General features: G+C 43.9%; 1 protein-coding gene across 4 annotated transcripts in view; it reads left to right on the forward strand.

The window, feature by feature from the left end:
* LOC125456597 (BMP/retinoic acid-inducible neural-specific protein 3-like) overlaps positions 1-5,696 on the forward strand; it is a 160,388-nt gene extending 154,692 nt beyond the window's left edge. For all 4 annotated transcript variants that reach the window (XM_048539863.2, XM_048539864.2, XM_048539862.2 and 1 more), the window contains exon 8: positions 2,033-5,696. In XM_048539863.2, the coding sequence (XP_048395820.1) occupies positions 2,033-3,146 (1,114 nt within the window). In that variant the 3' untranslated portion in view covers positions 3,147-5,696. The remainder of the gene's footprint in view (positions 1-2,032) is intronic.
* The last annotated feature ends 15,187 nt before the right edge of the window (positions 5,697-20,883 follow it).

The following is a 20,883-nucleotide window of genomic DNA, read 5'->3' on the forward strand; positions in this document are numbered from 1 at the left end:
CACCAGCCCCACACTCACCGTCTCTGTCTCTCCATCCCGGCTCTCACCACTGCTGCCTCAATGTCCCTGCTCTCACCACCACTGCCTCACTGGCCTTACTCTCACCGTCCCTGCTCTCACGGCTATTGCCTCACCATCCTGCTCTCACCATCACTGCTTCACCGTCCCAGCTCTCACCATCGCTGCCTCAACAACCCCGCATCTCACCATCACTGCCTCACTGTCCCTGCTCTCACCACCAACGTCGCTTTGGCCCACACTCGGTCTGCTGTTGCTGCAGGACACAGCCCGTGCATTCAACTCATGCCACACAGTTCCCAGTCACAACATGTCTTCTTCCCAACTCCTTAGGTAGGTAGTTAAAATGGCAAGTGATGGCGGGGTGGCGGGGGCGGGTTGGGGAGCTGGAATTACTACAAAGAGACAAAAGAAATGAAAAGGGAACTGACAGCAGAATGGAGCTCTGAATGAACTGACTTACTCTGCTGCTGCCTCGATGCAGATACCTGACCTCTTACTCCATCAGCATTTTTTGCATTCCGTCCCCTATTGGTGGTTTTCACTTCCCAGCATTGCCCTCTTCTGCTGCATTGACTCCTTGAATCGTCTGGTTCCCAGGTGAAGAAACAGGTCCAACCTATACCCTGTCAGAACTGCAGTAAGCCATTCAGCCACTGCTATTCTGTTAATTGATTAGATTGCAACTTAACTCAATGTACATCCAACAAGAAAAAAATACAATTTATCTCGGTTTTGACACATTTAATTGTCCCCCAGCATCAACCACCTTTTCGATGCCCCATTGTTCATTTGTAGCTCAATGCATTGAATGACACATCATCAGTTTGCATATCAGGGATTTGATTAACACTGGTCCCGTTCTCCTTCTGCATCACCATTTACAGGAAAGCATTTCTGGATAGGGATTAAGAACTCAAACCAATCTTTTCTGTTTCTCAATTCAAGGATAACCATCACAGTCACCCTTAGTGATTTCCAGACAGCCCAGCAACAGAGTTTGGGCTCTTCCACATCAGGATAACACAGCTGTGGATTGTTTAAAACTTACATCATTTTACTTAATCCCCTCCAAGGCCTCAATGCTCCCAAAACCTCTCTGATACCTCTTGCATCTAGTTCATTCCCCTGATTGGAGATCTTCCACCGCTGGACCCTTTGCTTTCAGGTGCCTAGTCCCTAGATTCTGGAACCTCCCTTCTTTCACTCTTGCTTTTAAGACAAGCCTTAAAGCCTATATATTTACAGCATGGTGGCTCAGTGGTTAGGACTGCTGTTTCACTGCACTAAGGACCCGGGTTCAACTCCATCTTCGGGCGACTGTCTGTGTGGAGTTTGCACATTCTCCCTGTGTCTGTGTGGGCTTCCTCCCGGTGCTCTGGTTTCCACCCACAGTCCAAAGATGTGCAGGTTAGGGTGGATTGGCCATGCTAAATTGCCCATAGTGTTCAGGGATGCATGGATTATAGGGGGACAGGTCTGGGTGGGATGCTCTGAGGGTCGGCGTGGACTTGTTGGGCTGAAGGGCCTGGTTCCACACTGTAGGGATTTGACCAAACTCTTGCGTCTTAATACCAGTCCATGTGGTTCAGTGTCAAGTCTTGCCTGATCAGGTTCCAGGACGTCAGGCTGGTTGACTGCAATGGGGGGTGCCAGTAAATTGTAACAGAGATAATGGGAACTGCAGATGCTGGAGAATCCGAGATAAGAGTGTGGAGCTGGATGAACACAGCAGGCCAAGCAGCATCTTAGGAACAGGAAGGCTGACGTTTCGGGCCTACACCCTTCACCAGAAAAACCTTCATCTGATGAAGTATCGAGGCCCGAAACATCAGCTTTTGTGCTCCTAAGATGCTGCTTGGTCTGCTGTGTTCTTCCAGCTCCACACTTTGTTATCGCAGTAAATTGTAAGGCGTATTTGCTAAAGTTATTTTCTTTCGTTTGGGGCGAAGCGGTGTCTTCATTTCCACCTTCCATGAGATGATTTACCGCGATTCTGTGTTCCTCTCCGAAGGGCGATGACCTACTGGCTCAACCGAGTCCAGTCCTTCCTGTACTGCAGCGACAACGGCCTGGCCGGCGTATTTTCCGAGGAGACCCGGGGCTGCACCTGCCCCTACGACCCGCTGAGCTGCCAGAAGCCCATCCCTTGCTCGGTGGGCGAGGGCACGTCGTGCGCGGTGTGCGCCGCCGACAATCGGACCCGGTGCGGCGTGTGCAACGCCGGCTACACGCTGAGCCAGGGGTCGTGCCGGCCGGAGGTGGCTGACCCCACCGAGCAGTACATCGGCTTCGAGGCCGAGCAGGACCTGCGCGACACGGAAATCCGGTACCTGCTGCAGAAACGGGACAGCAGGATCATCGTGCCGGCGATCTTCATCAGCAACGACGTGCGCCTCAACAGCTGGTTCGACCCCTCGTGGAGGAAGCGCATGTTGCTCACCTTGAAGAGCAACAAGTACAAGACCAACTTCGTCCACATGATCTTGGGCATGACCATACAGATCTGTTTGACTAAAAACAGCACCCTGGAGCCAGTGCTGGCCATCTACGTGAACCCGTTCGGAGGCAGCCACTCCGAGAGCTGGTTCATGCCGGTAAACGAGGACAGCTACCCTGACTGGGAGAGGACTAAAGTGGATGTGCCCCTGCAGTGTTACAACTGGACCCTGATGCTGGGCAACAAGTGGAAGACGTTTTTCGAAACGGTCCACATCTACCTGAGGAGCCGCATTAAGTCGAGCGGCAACGACAGCGTGTACTACGAGCCCCTGGAGTTCATCGACCCGTCCCGGAACCTGGGCTACATGAAGATCGGTCACGCCCAGGTCTTCGGCTACAGCATGCACTTCGACCCAGACGCCATCCGGGACCTCATCCTGCAGCTGGACTACCCGTACACCCAGGGGTCGCAGGATTCCGCCCTGCTGCAGCTGCTGGAGATCCGCGACCGCGTCAACAGGCTCTCCCCCTACGGCCACCAGCGCCTCGATCTCTTCACCTGCTTGCTCCGCCACCGCCTCAAGCTGGCTACCAGTGAGGTGGTCCGGATCCAAGCCTCCCTTCAGGCCTTCAATGCCAAACTCGTCAACTCGGTCGAGTACGAGACCACCAAGTTATGCAGTTAGCACCTCCCCCTCCACCGGCCCCAGCACAGCGCCAGGAGCTGATGTGGGGATAATCCATTCTCGATTTTTCGTTGCGGTGTTTCGCTTTCGTGCGCACCGGATTCCCCACCCGTTCCGACGGTCTTCATTCCGAACTGGGGAACTGTCCGATCGCAGGAGCTAACACAGACGAGCGGAGGTCTTTAAGTTTCGTTTTTCCTTCTCCCCCGCGCCTCCCCCTCCCCCCCCCCTTCCCCGACCCAAAGTGGCATCTTCAACCCATATCCAACCAATATCACCTCCCCGTGTTATACCCAGGACTCTGGTGACACACGTGGAATATTTTCACCGTGCTCCTTCCCGATTGGGAAAAGAGTGGTCATTTGCTGAACTTTAGCTGGGATGGGGGAGTAATGCATTTTGTCTGTTTTCTGTTTGAGACAATGAAGTGCTTAGAAATGACAGCCCGTCCTTACTGACATTCCTGACCCATGTCCCTGCAGCAAACACCAGCAACAGAAACAAGAACTGGTGTCCGCTGTTGTTTCTTTGTTTCCACTGTACGATTATTTTAATATTTGGTGTTGAGGAACTAATATTTTTCGATGGCATTGTTTTTACTGTATATGCAAGTCCGGCGTGCTGTGGTTGCTCAGTCAAGTTTCCTATTTCTAGATCAGACCAGTTGTGATCCAAAACGCTCGAAGCCGAACACAAAGTCTTTTCGTGATTTTAATTTGAAAAGGGAGGCGTGGGGTCTGAATCAGGCCATTCACAGGCAATCGTAGATCATTTTGGGGAAACACTAAACATTCTCCGTCTTACTACCCTAGGACTAACACAAATGAATACGTTTGGTTTTTTAAGGAAAGGTGTGGCCAGTATAATAATGGGTTAAATGCATCAGTCAAATCTTAGATGTTGAACTGCAGATAGCCACAGTTTAAACCAGCGCAGCATTAATATCACACAGAATCAGACAGCTGGTAATGAGGCCACACTGCCCATCTTGTCTGTGCTGGCAGTTTGAAATAACTATCCAGTTCGCCTCAGACCTCTGCTTTTTACCCATAGCCCTTCAAAATTTCCCTTTCCAATGACACTTCCCACAAAGGAAGCGTATTTCATCATAACCCACTGCATTAAAAAAAAACCCTTATCTGCTCATAATTCTTTTTTTAAACTATCCTAAAATGATCTTACTCAGACAGTAAAGAGTTCACGACAGGCAAATTTCAGCAGGGTAAAAGACCTTAAGAATTTTTTATCTTCTTATGCCTTGTGAAGACCGGAAAGGAAGCAATAGAGGAAGCTGGTGACCTTATCTTGCCTGTGTTATGATCTGACGTTCAAATGGATGGTCTTGGAGATAAGGGTTTCTGCTTTGTAAAGAATGGACTGTGTACACCCTTGGAACCCCCTCCAATTGATACTAGTTGCCACAGAGCTCTGGAGAAACCTGACAAAACGTATCTGAATCAAAATGAGACACTAGGCAAATACTTAATATTTCGTTGTAGCTATGTTGTGTTTTTCCTGATCCAAAGAGTAAACTTTATCAGTTGATTAAAGACCAGGTGGATCTTTTTTTTGTTTTTAAATTTTGCTGTTGCTATTGTTGTGTGGCATTGGGGATGGTCCTTTTCAGTCAGTCAAGTCCATCTGCAAATCGAGGATGTTCCCAGGCTCCTGCGTGATGACAGGGTGGAAAAGCAGCAGCAGCTTGAAGCCACAGAGGTTTTGTAGAACAGCAGAAGAGATAAGCTCAACTCTTCATGAGAGGTTCTGTGGAGCAATGATGCAGCAAAAGTTTAATGGAGACCCGATGTGCCCACGGCAGCTGAAAATGCTCAGTGACACATTACTTGGTAAGGTCAATTCAATAATTGCTACTTTAAAGGGGCAATGTCTAAATTGAAAAAGAAACAATCTTTGCAAACACAAATATCACTGCACAAAGTCATTCCACCAGTTCGGCTTCAATATTTCCTCTGTTGCCTCTTAAACAAAATAGTGCCCCTTTAACCTCAGCGAAACTTTATTTCAATCTCAGTGATTTGGCAACTACTCTGATAGAGATCAGTATTATGCATGTGGTAATGAATAGCAAATGACCTATTGCTCTGCGGTTCTGTGTTAATTAGACAATTTTGATGTACAATGCTGTCGCGCAATGTCACTACATTTTACAATGTGCACTCTCTCTGATGTCAGGGCCCTAAATCTCCAAAACATTCCTTTGAAAGCAAGGTCTTTTCAAGGATTTGTAGAACTTTGAATTTCGAAATCTCCTCAAAAGGAAAGCTGCTTTCACTCAAGGTGGAAAATTATTTGTATCTTTGTTTAAGGAGAGAAATGTTCTCGATTGTCAAGTGGCTGTTTAATGGTGCAGTTTGCTGTTTGAAGGTGCGGTGCGCTGCCATTTTGTATATTTCTAATGACAGATTCTGGCTCCATTGTAAATTAATGACAGTGTACAGAAACTCATCTGTATTTGTTTTATTGCTGGTATTAGGGTTTGGGCGTTTAATTTTTGATTATTAAATCTGGATGAAAAGTCCACATTTGGAACCCTGTGTCATGGGTGTTTGTGTCTGCTTGTGTAATCTCATGAGCTTATCAATGGCTCCTTTAGAGAAGGGGTTGCTTCTAGTAAATTTTGCACAAATTATCACATTGTATTGGATAATCTGTCATAATAGGGTACAAGATCATCAAACTCTAAGAAATCTTTGATATAAGTAGAACCATAAAACAGAACACAGAGAGTTAATTCAGTCCATCATTCCTGCATTGGTTCTAGCACTAATTCCACTGAACTGCTGACTTCCTTTAACCTTTCCTTCAACAATTTATCTGTTATTCTCCTGACAGGATACTGTTATTTTATGTTGCAAATTATTCCATCTTCAAACAAACAGCTCTGTTAGGAGCCAAAAGAACTGTGGATGCTGGAAATCAGAAACATAAATAAAAAATTCTGAAGAAGGATCACTGGAAATGTTAACTCTGATTCCCCTCCACAGATGCTGCGAGACCTGCTGAGCCTTTCGAGCAAATTCAGTCTTTGTGTCAGTTCTTTGGAGATAACGTTGCTAATCTCTCTTTTCTTGTATGTAGCAGCAATTCAAAATGCATAAAATTTTGGCACTGTCACTTTAACCACAGCAACGCACCTGCTTCTGTTCAAAACAACAAAACTCTTCATCCTTAACAACTCTATTAAATCTCATTCTCCTTTCCTCCACTGGATACAGACTGAGAATCTCATCTCAGAGCACTAAGTTTCCAATCTCTGGCATTGACCTAGTCCATTTCATTGTCCCAGCCAATCTATGCTTTATACTATCATTGGTTTTTACGGTTCTATTTGGTATGGGCCACCCAAAACTGCACACAACAATAAATCTACGGCCTGACAAATATTTTATACAAATTTATTTCTACACCCGACTCCTCACTTTTAAACTTACATGTTCTTGGTGGCATTCTTTAAGGTTTTAAATTCCTGTAATCACACTTTCAGGGAATTGTATGTTTGACCTGAAACTTTTAGCTGTTTATGCACCCTTCAGCATCTTCCTATGTAACTGCATTAAATTAGAACAGGTACAATCTGCTCATTCCACTTACCTGTCTTTGTCATTCTGAAGTCTTTTTACTGCATATTGGAAGCCACCTTTATGCAATTCACCAAGTTTTGAGATTGAATTCTGTAAGTAGGAGGTGGAAATCTATTGTAACTACAGTGAAGGATATCAGTAGCTGCCTGGAACCTCTAGTGCCTCCAGCATGTGTTGTCATGTCTGTTTAACCCAGCAATGACATTAGCTTCCAGATTCTTTTTTACCATTGGCAGAGGTTGGGTATGATGATCAAAACAACTGTCACTGTAAGGCTTTATATTTAAATGGACCCTGCAAGCAGCAAAGTGCATCCAAAAATGCTTGTTGAGAAAAAAGAGGAATGACAATATGAATAGATGGCAAAGCCATCCCCTGGTACTCTGACTCTTCTTTGAAGGAGATGCTTGAATGAGAAAGAGAAACGGTGTTAGTATGTGAAATAATTGCACCAAGGCTGGTATCCTGTCACCAGGTCATATTTTATTTACTTGTGCACTCTACATGGGCATCTCCAAGCCTGTCCCTAGAATGAGGAGACCTTCCAAATCTCCTGTTTGTATCTGTCAGCTAGAACTCCCTGATTAACAACCTTAATCCAGGACCTCGTAATCACTGAGATCCACGTAGCCATTGTTCCATTCACTGCACTGTAGAATGAAAGTGAGAGACTAGTCTTGGAAATCAAACAGGCATGGCAGACAATTATTGAGATATTAAACAGCAGTGCCACAAGAGGAGTAATGAACAGACACGTAATGAAAAGAGGCTTATTGATCACAGAAGGGCAGGAAAGGTGACTGGAATAATAATTACTGATGCAACCCACGTACTATTATCCCAAGATTTCTTTCAAATAGCCCTTCTCAGACCAAGACCACTTGCAGCTCCACTGTTTCCTCTCTCTATCTCTTCCCATGCACCTCCTCGTATCCCCTTCTGAAGAGCTAACACTCAACTTCACAGATCCTTCACAGCCACCTTCCGCTAAAGTTGCCTTCCTTCTCCAGCGTACATTCTACCACTCACACCTTGAGTTCTTTGCTTTCTCTCCATGTGGTCTGAGGTTGAATCCCACAGCTGCAATCACATTGACCACTGTGGAGGAACAGCCTTCAGTAATCAGGAAGTTGGCACAATCCATGGGCTTAGAGAATGGAGAGATTGGTCTTTCACATACTTGGTGACAACATTAAATATAATAACATTCACTCAAGCTGCCACTAAATGAGATGCTGTGATAGGCACAATGCAATATTGTTACCATCAGCAACATTACTTTTTAACCATCTACAATTCTTTCAAGGGCCATGGAGGAATAACAAGTCAGGAAACTGTGACTCCCCAATGCAATTGCATCATCTGAGGCAGCAACAAATGACTGAAGTAAAAGCTAAATATTGCAGACTCTGGGAATCTGAAGCCAGCACAGAGAATGCTGCAGAAACCCAGCAGGTCTGGCAACATCTGTGGAGAAAGAGACCGAATTAACATTTCAAGTGCTATGGTTCAACTTTGGATCAAGAAGAGGAATCATATCTCTTGCAAAATATTAGATTTTGCCCTTCACAGAGACTGCCATACATGGTGAGTTTCTCTAGAATGTCGTTATTATCATCAAGTGACTGATGAATACCCTCCACCAGCCCACATAGACACGCATTGGTGTCAAAAGCAAAGGGTTGTGCTTGTCAAATGGCCGAGATAGGCATCACAGTAAGAGCAGATGCTGCAAACAGGGACAGATATTGGCAGTCGCCCTCAAAGGGTGCTGGGCACCCCATACTGCTGAGATAGGCATAGGTACAGAATATCAGAGGTCACTGGTGCAAAGGGAATCTGTACTATGGGAAACGTGTGTGCTTCCCCCAGTCATTCCAGAGATGCAACACACCTTTGGGGAGAAATTGGAGGAGATTAGCTTTAGCATGAAAATCACCCACAATCAGCAAAAATGTACGTGTTGGTCCAAACTGGTGACTGATAGACTGACATCCTCCATATGTAGAATGAGGGTGACCTTCAACATGGTGTCCCAAGGTCTCACTGAAGTGCAGCCAAATGCTATCATTCCCATACCTGAGCAGTAAAGCGCAGGTGAAGGGCAAGTGAGGTCTATTCTAGGCTTTCCACCTCAGGATCTCTTCTGTTCCCTGTCACACCAAGTCAGAGCTGTACAGGTCCTTGAGATCTTCACCTCTGCAGGAAGAGGTGGGGTAATCTTTGACAGGGTCTGGGCAGACTCTGAAACACAAATAGTACATTCACCGGGTTAGGGAAATGATTTTTTTTCTTTAACCAGAAGGCCTGAGCCTTGTCACGGTTATAGGCAGGGGAATAACTGATGAAGGGTCGACTTTCCTGTTCCTCTGATGCTGCCTGACCTGCGTACTCCTCCAGCTCCACAGTGTTGTCACTGTTATGGCTGCATGTGTTTCCTGCATACAGTGAAGTCCAGATCAGGGTGAGTATAACTCAAGATAGCAAGGTGTAGAGCTGGATGAACACAGCAGACCAAGCAGGATCATAGGTGCAGGAAGGCCGACATTTCGGGTCTAGACCCTTTTTTCTGAAGAAAGTTCTAGGCCCGAAAGGTCAGTCTTCCTGCTTCCCTGATGCTGCTTGGCCTGCTGTGTTCATCCAACTCTACACCTTCTTATCTCAGATTCTGCAGCATCTGCAGTTCCTACTATCTCTTGGTCAACCCAAATTATGTCCTCCCAAATGGTTGAAAAGCACTAATGAAACAGCAAAATCAGACTGGTAATACGAATGCTGCAGGCACATACGCTTGCCATGATGCAGTTTCAGTATCCAATGAATTTGACACTTTTGGAAAACAATAAATAATGATCAAGTTCTGAAAGAAGGTCACTGGACTCAAAACGTTGCTGTGTTTTGTCTCCGCAGATGCTGCCAAAGCCTGCTGAGTTTGTCCAGGTCTTTCTGTTTTTGCCTGCTTTGTGTATTGTTTTAAGTAACAATCCTGCTTTGTTCTACCTGGTCAACACAGTTGAAAATGTGTGCTCTATCTATAAAAGTCAGACCATGAGTTAAATCCCTGGTTACCTCCTCATTTATATATTTTCGTATCTGGTCTAATAATTTCATGTTCCTGCTCACCTGATGTATAGCACAACAGCATCGCATCAAAATGGTATTTATCAGCCACTTTATACACCATCTGCATGCAAATCCACCTTATGCCCAACCTTAGCCTTTGAAGTTCTGCTCATAGTGTCATCCATGGCTCAGTTGGTATCACTCTTGCATCAGAATCAGAATGAATCCTACTCCACACAACAAAGCTCTAGACTGACCGCCCAGGGCAATACTGAGGGAATGCTACTCAAATAGAGGTGTTATCTTTCAGATTAAACTTTGAGCTGTAGCTTCTCTTCCCTTGCAGGTGGATGCAAACAATGCCATGGCACTTATTAGAAACTCAGGAGAATTCTCCCTTATGTCATGCCTGGTATTTGTTTATGAACCAACATCACTACAAAAATGCAGAATATTTGTCTTTTTTTTAAATATCAGACTGCAGCTTACAGGAACTTACTCTGAATGAATTGGCAGCTGCATTACAACAGGAACTACACCAAAAACGCCTCAATGGATGTAACCCAATTTGGAACATCCTCGAGTTGTGGAAGGGGCTGTATAAATACAAATCATTCTTCATTTAGATGTGCAAATCATCTAGGCATAGTAAGGGAAATCAATGGGAAGCTCACAACTCCGTATCTCGAAGAAGATTGATAGGCACATTGACAAATCTTCAACTCAGCTCTAAATTTCTACTCCAGTCTGCACACCATCATGGCCACATCACTGTTCCTTCGTTGCATCTGGGTCAAATTGTTGGATCTCTCTCCCTAACAGCACTGTGGGTGAACCTACACCTCATGGGCTGCAACAGTTCAAAAGGTGGGCTCATCACTATCTTCTCAACGGCCGTTAGGACTGAGCAACAAATCCTGCCCTTGTCAATGAAGAACATATGCCTCAAACTCATTAATATAAAAATTAAGCTAGCGGTGAGGCACCCCGCTTTCTCTTTTAGCTTCATCAACACCTACTTAACAACAACCTCCATGCATTTCAATCTGCATTGCTGTGACTTATCCAAAGTGCTTGAACTTTCTAACAAGGCTTCCAGGAGATGATTTATTCATTTTCTGCTAAAAATTTATCTTCCTTAAAGCCATTCCATCCCCTTGATCTATCTAATCAGTCATTTTGTAAAACAACATTAAATTTGACATTTACAATTTCTCTGCAATAAAACTGAGTTGGCTGTCCTCTAGTGACCAGTGCATTAATCAATGCTCACTGATATTATCTGAAGTATGGATGTGGCATTAATTCTATCTCAGAGGTGGGAATGGCATGTGTTTGTGGAAGACATGGGGTAAGGCCAGGGCCAGGAAGTGGTGGGTGGCTGGGAGGTTGGAGGGGAGTTGACAGTGTAACAGTCCTGCTAACTGGAAACCTGGCAGAACACCTTTTGCTCAGCCCAGTGAAATCTAACTGTTGACCTTGCTCAAAAACGTGTGCTGTTGTTTTCCCAACTGGAGCTAGCCAAGTTTGAAAGGTGGGGAGACATGCATTACTAGGTGAGCATAAAAGAAGGAAAGAGAGAACAGAAAGGTCAGAGCGGGCAGGGATGATTGGAGGCTGAAGGGAAGATTAGAGAGCGGAGTAGGTTTTGAAATTCAGAGTCCAGCGATGAAGCCAGAGACGAGAATGCAGCTCCTGGAAATGACTGGTCCAAACTGATCCACTATACCATAAATTGAAGCCCCAGACCAGTTCTCTAATCATCTGGTGACAATGCAGGGACACTAGATTTGGCAGTTCAGTGGAACATGCTTAACTCCTGGATCGAGGAGCGTTCATCACCCTGTAGTTGCTGGATTACATTGAAAATAGTGGTGAAATGTGTCACCTCATTATAGCATTTAACTGGACAACATATCTCTTGGAATTGGATTGATCGCCTTTCCCCCAACACATGTTGCGTCTTCAAACCAGGAATGGATGGGTACAGTCAGGATACAGATCTTTTAGATTTTTGTATGCCACCTGCCCAAACCTACCCGGGCAGGATTTTAGCATGATCTAAATTGATTCTTCTCCCTGTATCAGTTCAGATTTGACCTCAACCACTTACCAGCCCATTTAATAAGATCATGGCTGATCTGATTACTCCATTTTGCCATCTACTCCCCCATCCCAAATGAACTTTCACCCCTTTGCTGCAATAACAACGGGCTGATCTCATGTTTCGTCTCACACACCCAAATTTTATCCTTTTGTATTTTAAGTCTTTGCATTTGCCTTTTAGTTAATAACTTTACCACTTTTGCTTGAGAAACTTACAGCAATAGTTGAATGATAAACTAACCTTCTTCCTTGTTTAAAAAAAGAACAAGTTATGTTGCACAGCTGAATATTTTTAATCTGAACTATTCAAATGATAATAAATGATTATATATGAAGTTACATTGAGGACCACTGAGGAAAGAACAGGTGTGGAGCCATGACTGTAATTCTTTTCAATTCTTACATCAAACCCAACAATGAATCTCCATCTGTTTACCTAGTATCAAAAAAAAGCTACTTGTTTCACAAAACTGGTTTAGAAGATATAATTGCACTCTACAGAGAATTGCATCTCCATTGCCTGCAGTGTAGTATATCCTAATACTGGATGGTGTAACATGTGTCTTTAGTATGCTGCATTTTCAAGTCGATTGTAATATAATATATGCTAATAGTGTAGATTATTGTGAGGTTGAAATGGGTCTATGGCAGCATCACAAAGCAGGCTAAATAGTGACTCAACAGCCAATTTTTCACTGTACCTGGTCTTTTCATTCAGTTCGCAGAATGATAATCTAAACTCTTCTTGAAGACTAATTTCAAAGTCTCAACCTCCTTGCTTTTTTGCTTTGAAATAAAACAAAATGTTGATGATATTTTCCAAGTCAATGGAAAATAAAAGCTGGCACCATAGATAAAGTGCTATTGATTTTTTTGCAAGCCTGTCTCCCATTGCTGGTGAAAACCAATTTTATTTGCAGTGTGTCCACAGTAATGAAGAGGTCTTGTTAAAAAAAAGTACAGTGTCTGTTTCAACAATATTGCTGAGTTGCAGAGAACACCAGTTCTAACCAGTAGCTTATAAAAATATTTTTAACCTTACTTTTGATACTGCTAAATTTGATGTCATCAGTAAAATTTAATATCACCTCAAACCCAAGTTGAAATCATTTTGTCAAAAGGTACACAACATTTTAGAACATAGAACTGTACAGCACAGTACAGGCCCTTCGGCTCACGATGTTGTGCCAAACATATACCCAAAACCTAAGGTCTATCTAACCTCTACCCCATCCTTATACTATCACACATATGCCTATCTAATGGCCACTTAAATGCCCCTAATGAGGCTGACTCCAGTACCCTCTCCAGTAATGCATTCCACATCCCTACCACTCTCTGAGAAAAGAACCTACCTCTTATGTCTCCGCGATATCTACCTCCTTTCATTTAATGCTATGTCCCCTTGTAAATGCAACCTCCACCCTAGGAAGAAGTCTTTGGCTGTCTACTCTACCAATATCTCTGATCATTTTGTACATCTTTACTAAGTCACTGCTCATCCTTCGTCATTCTAAAGAGAAAAGCTCTAGCTCTCCCAACCTTTCCTCATAAGACCTTCCCTTCATTCCAGGCAACATCCTGATAACTCTCCTCTGCACCTTTTCCAATGCTTCCACATCTTTCTTGTAATGAGGCAACCAGAACTGGATGCAATACTCCAGATGTGGTCAAACCAGGCTTTTGTATAGTTGGAGCTTAACTTCACAGCTCTTGAACAAAATCCCTCAATTAATGAAAACTAACACACCATACACCTTCTTAATAATTCTATCCACCTGGGTGGCAGCTTTCAGGGAACAGTGGACATGAACCCCAAGATCCCTCTACTCCTCCACACTGCCAAGAATCTTTGCATTAACCCTGTATTCTGCTTTCAAGCTTGTCCTTCCAAAATGAATCACCTCACACTTTTCAGGGTTAAACTCCACCTGCCACTTCTCAACTCAGCTCTGCATCCTATCAATGTCCCTTTGTAACTTAGAACTGCCCTCCACACTGTCCGGAACACAACCCACCTTTGTATTGTCCACGAACTTTCTAATCCACCCTTTCACTCCTTCATCCAAATCATTTACAAAAATCACAAATTGAAGAGGACCCAGAACAGATCCTTGTGGTACACCACTCGTAACTAAGCACCATGTTGAATATTTTCCGTCCTCTACTACCCTTTGTCTTCTAAGGGTCAGCCAATTCTGAATCCAATCTGCCACATTTTCCCCTATCCCATGCGTCCTTACCTTCTGCATGAGCCTACCATGGGGAACCTTATCAAACACCTTATTTAAATCCATGTACATCACATTCACTGCTCCACCTTCATCCACATGTTTGGTCACCTCTTCAAAGGATTCAGTAAGCTTTGTGAGGCATGATCTATCCCTCACAAATCCATGCTGACTATCATGAATCAAACTGTGCCTTTCCAAGTGTTCATAAATCCTGTCTCTCAGAGAAATTTCCATAATTTGCCCACCACTGACATAAGATGAATTGGTCTGCAATTTCTCGGGTCATCCTTGTTCCCTTTTTTGAACAAGGGAATGGCATTTGCCTCTTTCCAATCTTCCAGCACTATGCCCTTGGACAGCGAGGATGAAAAGATCATTGCCTACGATCTTGTCCCTTGTAATTTTGAAATTACTTTCACATCCTTTCATTGTTCACTGTCCATCCAGCCACATTCTTTTTGCTTCCATGTGCCATTATGTTTCCCAATTTGAAACAAAAGTACATGCACACCTTGTAATTCATTGTGGTGCTGCTATAGCAACACTTGCAAAGCTCCACAGCATCCAGAGCAAAGCAGCTGACTTCATTAGCAGCCACCAACCATCACGTCAAACAGTCACTCTCAACAACCATTACAGAGGTGCAGCAATGTGTACCATTGGCGCGATGCAGGGCAGCAATTCACCACAGCTCCATTGACACAAGGTTTTAAACGCTAGAAGAATGAGTGAAGCAAGCACTTTAGAACATTATGTCCTGTAAGTTCCCCTTTGACTCACACATTATCCTGACTTGGAACTGTAATTTCTGTTCCTTCACTATTGCTGAGTCAAAAACCTCGAAATTCCTCCTACAAAGCACAGTGGGCCTAACTACACCGTGTTGACTTTCGTGATTCAGTAGCACCTCCTCAAGGATAGATATGGATGGACAATAAAACCTCACCTTGCCAGTGATAACCACATTTCACGTCTATTTCCTTCAGCCATCCTCAGGTGACTGTCTATGTGGAGTTTGCACATTCACTCCATGTCTGTGTGGGTTTCCTCCGGGTGCTCTGGTTTCCTCCCACAGCCCAAACATGTGCAGGTTAGGTGGATTGGCCATGCTAAATTGCCCATAATGTCCGGGACTGTTCAGGCCAGGAGGGTTAACCAAGGGAAATGCAGTGTTACATGGATAGGGTAGATAGAGCGGGTCTGCGTGGAATGCTCTTTGGACTATCAGTGTAGACTCGATGGATCAAATGGCTTGCTTCCCTGCTAAAGGGAGTCTATGATTCTAATTTCATTATATTGATTAGCTTTAGCTTGCCTTTCAGATCTTTGTGCTGACTGACCTCAAATAGATTTCAAATAACCTCATCCCATGACATAAGATTGTAGGAATTCTGACGTGGCATGAACTGGTATGGAGCTCCCTGATTTATCCCAATCCCTATTTTTCCAAGAGCCTTGTATAGTTTTCTGGCACGACTTCCTTCCCACAATGATTTGGTAAATGAATGTCAGACTTTGCCAAACCTCGTCTAGCTTTAACCTCCATTTGGAGTAATCTGTTCATTTCTGGGCACCACAGCACATAAAGGATTTATTGGCCTTGGAAGGTATGGTTCACCAAAATGTTGCAGGGATGAAACTTATATTGAGAAGAGTTTCCAATGAACAGCCTTCTGTTCAGTAAAGTTCACTAGATTCAATGATTATTGGATTGATCTATTTCATGTAATTTGGAGATTTGATTAGCAAAATGGTGTGAAACCAATTCCCTCTGTGAACAAAAACACAGGGGGCACAACAGTAGAGCTTGGCCCATTCATTAGCAATCTGCTTATTCCCTTATTTGTGGGGAAGTGATGGCAGGATTAGTAATTTAGGCTAATATCATGGAGTTCTGGGTTTAAATCCTGCCAAGATACATGGAGAAATTTGAGTTTAATAAAACTGGTATAACAGTGAATCTAATAGCAACCATTATTGTAAAAAGTCATCTAGTTTACAAGTGCCCTTTAGGGAAGGTATCTAGGTCATCATTATGTATTTGACTCCAGACCCATAGCAGTGTGATTGATTCTTAATCGCCCTCTAAAATACCCTTGAAGTGGGCTTTTGTGGTGCAGCGATAGTGTCCCAACTCTGGATCAGGAGGCCTCGGTTCAAGTTCCAGCTGCTCCAGCGGTGTGACATAACACCTCTGAACACATTGATTAGAAACCATCAAAAATGTCTTTAAGAGCCAACCAGTTCAATGGTGGCATTTTTCAACCATGTTAGCTATGTCATTCAACGTTAATAGAATCTAGTACATTAGCCATAATATGGAACTCTTGTGGTACAGTGGTATTGTCCCTAACATTTGGTCAGCAGGTTGGTGTTTATGTCCTACCTGAGCTGGAGATGTGTTATCACACAAGTGAACTGGTTGATATAAAGGGAAAATAAAGAAGGAGAGAGGGTCATATTAGCAGAAAGTTAGTCAAAGGTCAGAACATGAGTTGAATGGATCTTTTAAGACGAAAGGAATGTAATCTGTAATGAATCTGATAGTTCAATATTTGAGATTCAGGGAATAGTTGACTGGGCTGGTATTTAATGAAATTTAATACAGAGAAATGTATGGTAATATTATTTAAGAGTGAAATAACTGCACAGAGTTATTTACTTGTGTACAATCCACTGGCTGTGGACAGCTAGCTCAGGGTCATTCCCCTGAGCTGAGGAGAGACTGATGTCTGGGTTATATTGGTCAACCAGGACTTTTCTGATTGTCCTGGGTTAACAACCCCAATCAATGACCTTGTAGTCAACCTGGTTCCAATCACTGCAAAGAAGAATAGCAGTCGTTAAGAAAGCCAAACTTAAACACACATTAAAAAAGAAGGTTGGTTGGCTCGCCGAGCTGGTTTGTTGTTCCGCAGACGTTTCGTTACCGTGCTTCGTAACATCCTCTGTGCAGCTTCTGATGAAACGCCAGTGTGTTCTCCCGTCTGGTTTTTAAACTCTGGGGTCTGTTGAGATGGATTGCCTCACTTCTGGTTTTCCTTCATAGTGGGACAAATATGGGGTCGAGTTCAATGTGTTTAGTAATAGCACGCTTCGTGGAGTGCCATGTTTCTAGGAATTCCCATGCCTGTCTCTGTCTAGCCTGTCCCAGGATCTTAGTGTCCCAGTTGAAATGGTGGTTCTCCTTATCCATGTGGATTGAGATGAGTGAGTATTGGTTGTGTCTTTTTGTAGCCAGTTGGTGTTCACGCACTCTTGTTGTTAGTTTCCTTCCTGCTTGTCCAATGTATTGGCTCTCACAGTACTTGCAGGGGATCTTGTAGATGATATTGGTCCTGTCTGTGGTGGGGAGTAGTTCGGGTGGGCTCTTGTCGTAGGGTTGATGTGGGCTTGTGAGCCACTCTGATGCCCAGCGGTCGTAGGAGACTTGTGGTGAGTTCTGATGTGTTCCGGATGAAGGGTATTGTGATGACTGTGTTGGGGCATGTAGTATCTTTCTGATGTTGCTCTTGTAGGCATCTTCTGCCCGAAACTAAGCAGAATGAGTGAACTCAACACCCTCAACACACGGGAAAGACAGGCCCTGGAAGGATTAAAGAAGGACAAGAACTGCACAATACTACTCGCAGAAAAAGGGCACGTGGCAGCGGTATTGAATAAAAGGGATAACATCTCCAAGTTACAAGCACTACTTGCCGACAAGAACACATACCGACCAATACAAACTGACCCAACACCACATTTAGGCTACAAAATCCTCTACATGCTACAAATACTTAAACAAACAGGACAGATCAACAAAGCAGACTTCTCAAAAATGAAACCTGCAGGAACCAACATGCCCTGATTCTATGGCCTCCCTAAAGTGCGCTAGCCGCAAATCCCCCTCAGACTCATAGACTCCCTCCCAGACACTCCATCACACAGATTAGCCAAGGAACTGCAAAGGAGACTCAACAAATCACCCCACTCCATCCACTCAGCCCAAGAATTCCTCAACTCCATCAAAGACATAAGGATAGACGACGAAGAGACCACAATATCATTTTATGTCTCTGCCCTATTTACATCAGTAGACATACCACTAGCAAGGAAACAATGACAACACTACTGGAACAAGAACACGACCCCAGTGAAACCATCTCCATAGACAACAAGTGCAAACTACTAGACCTATGCCTCACCACCCACTTCACTTTCAACAGCCAAACATATGAGCAAATCAATGGGACACCCATGGGATCACCTATCTCTGGAGTCATAGCAGAGGCAGTTATGCAAAGACTAGAAAGGACGGCCCTCCCGCAAATCAAACCATAGCTATGGATACGTTATGTAGACGACACCTTTGTCATCATTAAACGGACCAAATTAGAGGAGACACACAAACTTATAAATAACACCCTCACCTGAATAAAATTCACCAGAGAGGAGGGGAAGAACAAACAGCTCCCATTCCTGAACGCCACAGTAGAGCGCAAGATAAATGGGGGACTGCAAATGAAAGTGCACCAAAAAACCACTCACATGGACCAGGTACTGAACTTCAGCAGTAGCCATCCCAGCACACACAAATGAAGCTGCATGCGAACACTAAAAGGGCAACAACACACTGCAGCAGCACGGAATTATGCCAAGACAAAGAAGAATACCTCTTCACGGTTTTCAAGGATAATGGGTATCCAAAAACTGCGTCAGAAGATGCCTGCACAAACAACATCAGGGAGATACTACACGCAATGACACACTCATCACACTACCCTACATTAGGAACACGTCAGAACTAACCACAAGACTTCCATGACCGCTGGGCATCAGAATGGCACACAAGTCCACATCAACCCTACGACAACTGCTCACCTAAACTAAAGACCCACTCCCCACCATGGGCAGGACCAATGTCATCTGCAAGATCCCCTGCAGAGACTGTGAGAAACACTACATCAGACAAACAGGAAGGAAACTAACAACAAGAGTACATGAACACCAATTGGCTACAAAAAGGCACGACCAATACTCACTCATCTCAATCCACATGGATAAGGAGAATCACCAATTCAACTGGATCAACACCAAGATCCTGGGACAGGCTAGGCAGAGGCAGGCACGAGAATTCCTAGAGGCTTGGCACTCCATGAGGTATGCTACTAATAAACACATTGAACTCGACCCCATATACATTCCATAGTGAAGGAAAACCGGAATTGAGGCTATCCATCTCAATGGAGCCCAGAGTTTAAAAACCAGGCAGGAAAACACGCCGATGCTTCATCGGAGGCCTCACTGAGGATGTTACCCAGCATGGTAACAAAATATTTGCGAAACAAGAAATCAGCTCAGTGAGCCAGCCAACCTCAACACTCACAACCAGAGCTACAAAACTACACCAAAACTTTGGACATGAAGAAAGAGACTGCAATGCATTTTTAAAGTCTGGGAAGATGTATTGATGAAACTGTGTGTGCGTGCATGTGTGTGTGTGTGTGTGTGTGTGTGTGTGTGTGTGTGTGTGTGTGTGTGTGTGTGTGTGTGTGTGTGTGTGTGTGTGTGTGTGTGTGTGTGTGTCAGAGAGAGAGAAGGAGAAAGAGAGAGAGAGAGAGCTCCTAAAGTTTGCAATCAAGCGCAAGAAAGTCATGCCGAAAATATACATCTAGAGTCATAGAGTCTTAGGGACGTACAGCATGGAAACAGATGCTTTGGTTCAACTTGTGCACGCTGACCAGACATCTTCAATTAATCCAGGCCCATTGCCAGAATTTGACCCAGATCCCTCTAAATCCTTCCTGTTCATGTACCCATCCAGATGCCTTTTAAATATAATTGTATCCGCCTCCACCACTTCCTCTTACAACTTATTCCGTACACACACACCACCCTTTGTGTGAAATAGTTGCTTCTCAGATCCCTATTATATCTCCCCTCGCACCTTAAACCTAAGCCCTTTAGTTTTGAACTTCTCTGCACCGGGGAAAAGGTCTGGCCTGTTCATCCTATCCATATCACTCATATTAAACCACACTTACTCCACCTCAGGTATAAAATGTGTCCCTCAATTGATGGCATTAACTTGTTTGCTTAACGTTTTAATTCATATATTTTCAGAAAACTGTCTAAATCACAGAGTCACAGAACATGTTCAATGTTCATGGGAGGCCTTCAAAAGTGTGATAATGAGAGTTTGGAAGCATTATGTTCCTGGCAGAGTGAAAGGCAAGGCTGGTAAGATTAGGGAACAGTGCATGAATAAAGGTATTACAGTTCTAGTCAAGAAAATAAAAAACAATCGTACATTAGATATAGACAACTGCGATCAACAGAATCTCTTGAAGAGTATGAAGGGTGTAGGTGCATTATTAAGGAGGAAATCAGGAAGGCAAAGAAAGGATATGAGATAGCCTTGGCAGATAAGATTAAAGATAACCCAAAAAGATTCTACAAGTACACTAAGTGCAATAAAGCAACAAGAGAGAGAATAGGACTCCCTAAAGATGAACAAGTTTGCCTTTGTGTTGAACCTCAGTAGATGGGAGGGTCATTAAATAAATATTTTGTGTGTTTTTTTTGTGGAGCAAGAAATGGAGGCTAGCGAACTCAGGGAAATGAACAATGATGTTTTAAAGTAGTTCACATTACAGGAGAGGAAGTGCTGGAGGTCTTAGAAAACATAAAGGTAGATAAATTTCCAGGACCTGGATTCCAGAACGTTGTGGGAAGGTGGGGAGGAAATTG

The sequence above is a fragment of the Stegostoma tigrinum genome, chromosome 8 (assembly GCF_030684315.1).
Source record: "Stegostoma tigrinum isolate sSteTig4 chromosome 8, sSteTig4.hap1, whole genome shotgun sequence".
Classification (NCBI taxonomy): domain Eukaryota; kingdom Metazoa; phylum Chordata; class Chondrichthyes; order Orectolobiformes; family Stegostomatidae; genus Stegostoma; species Stegostoma tigrinum.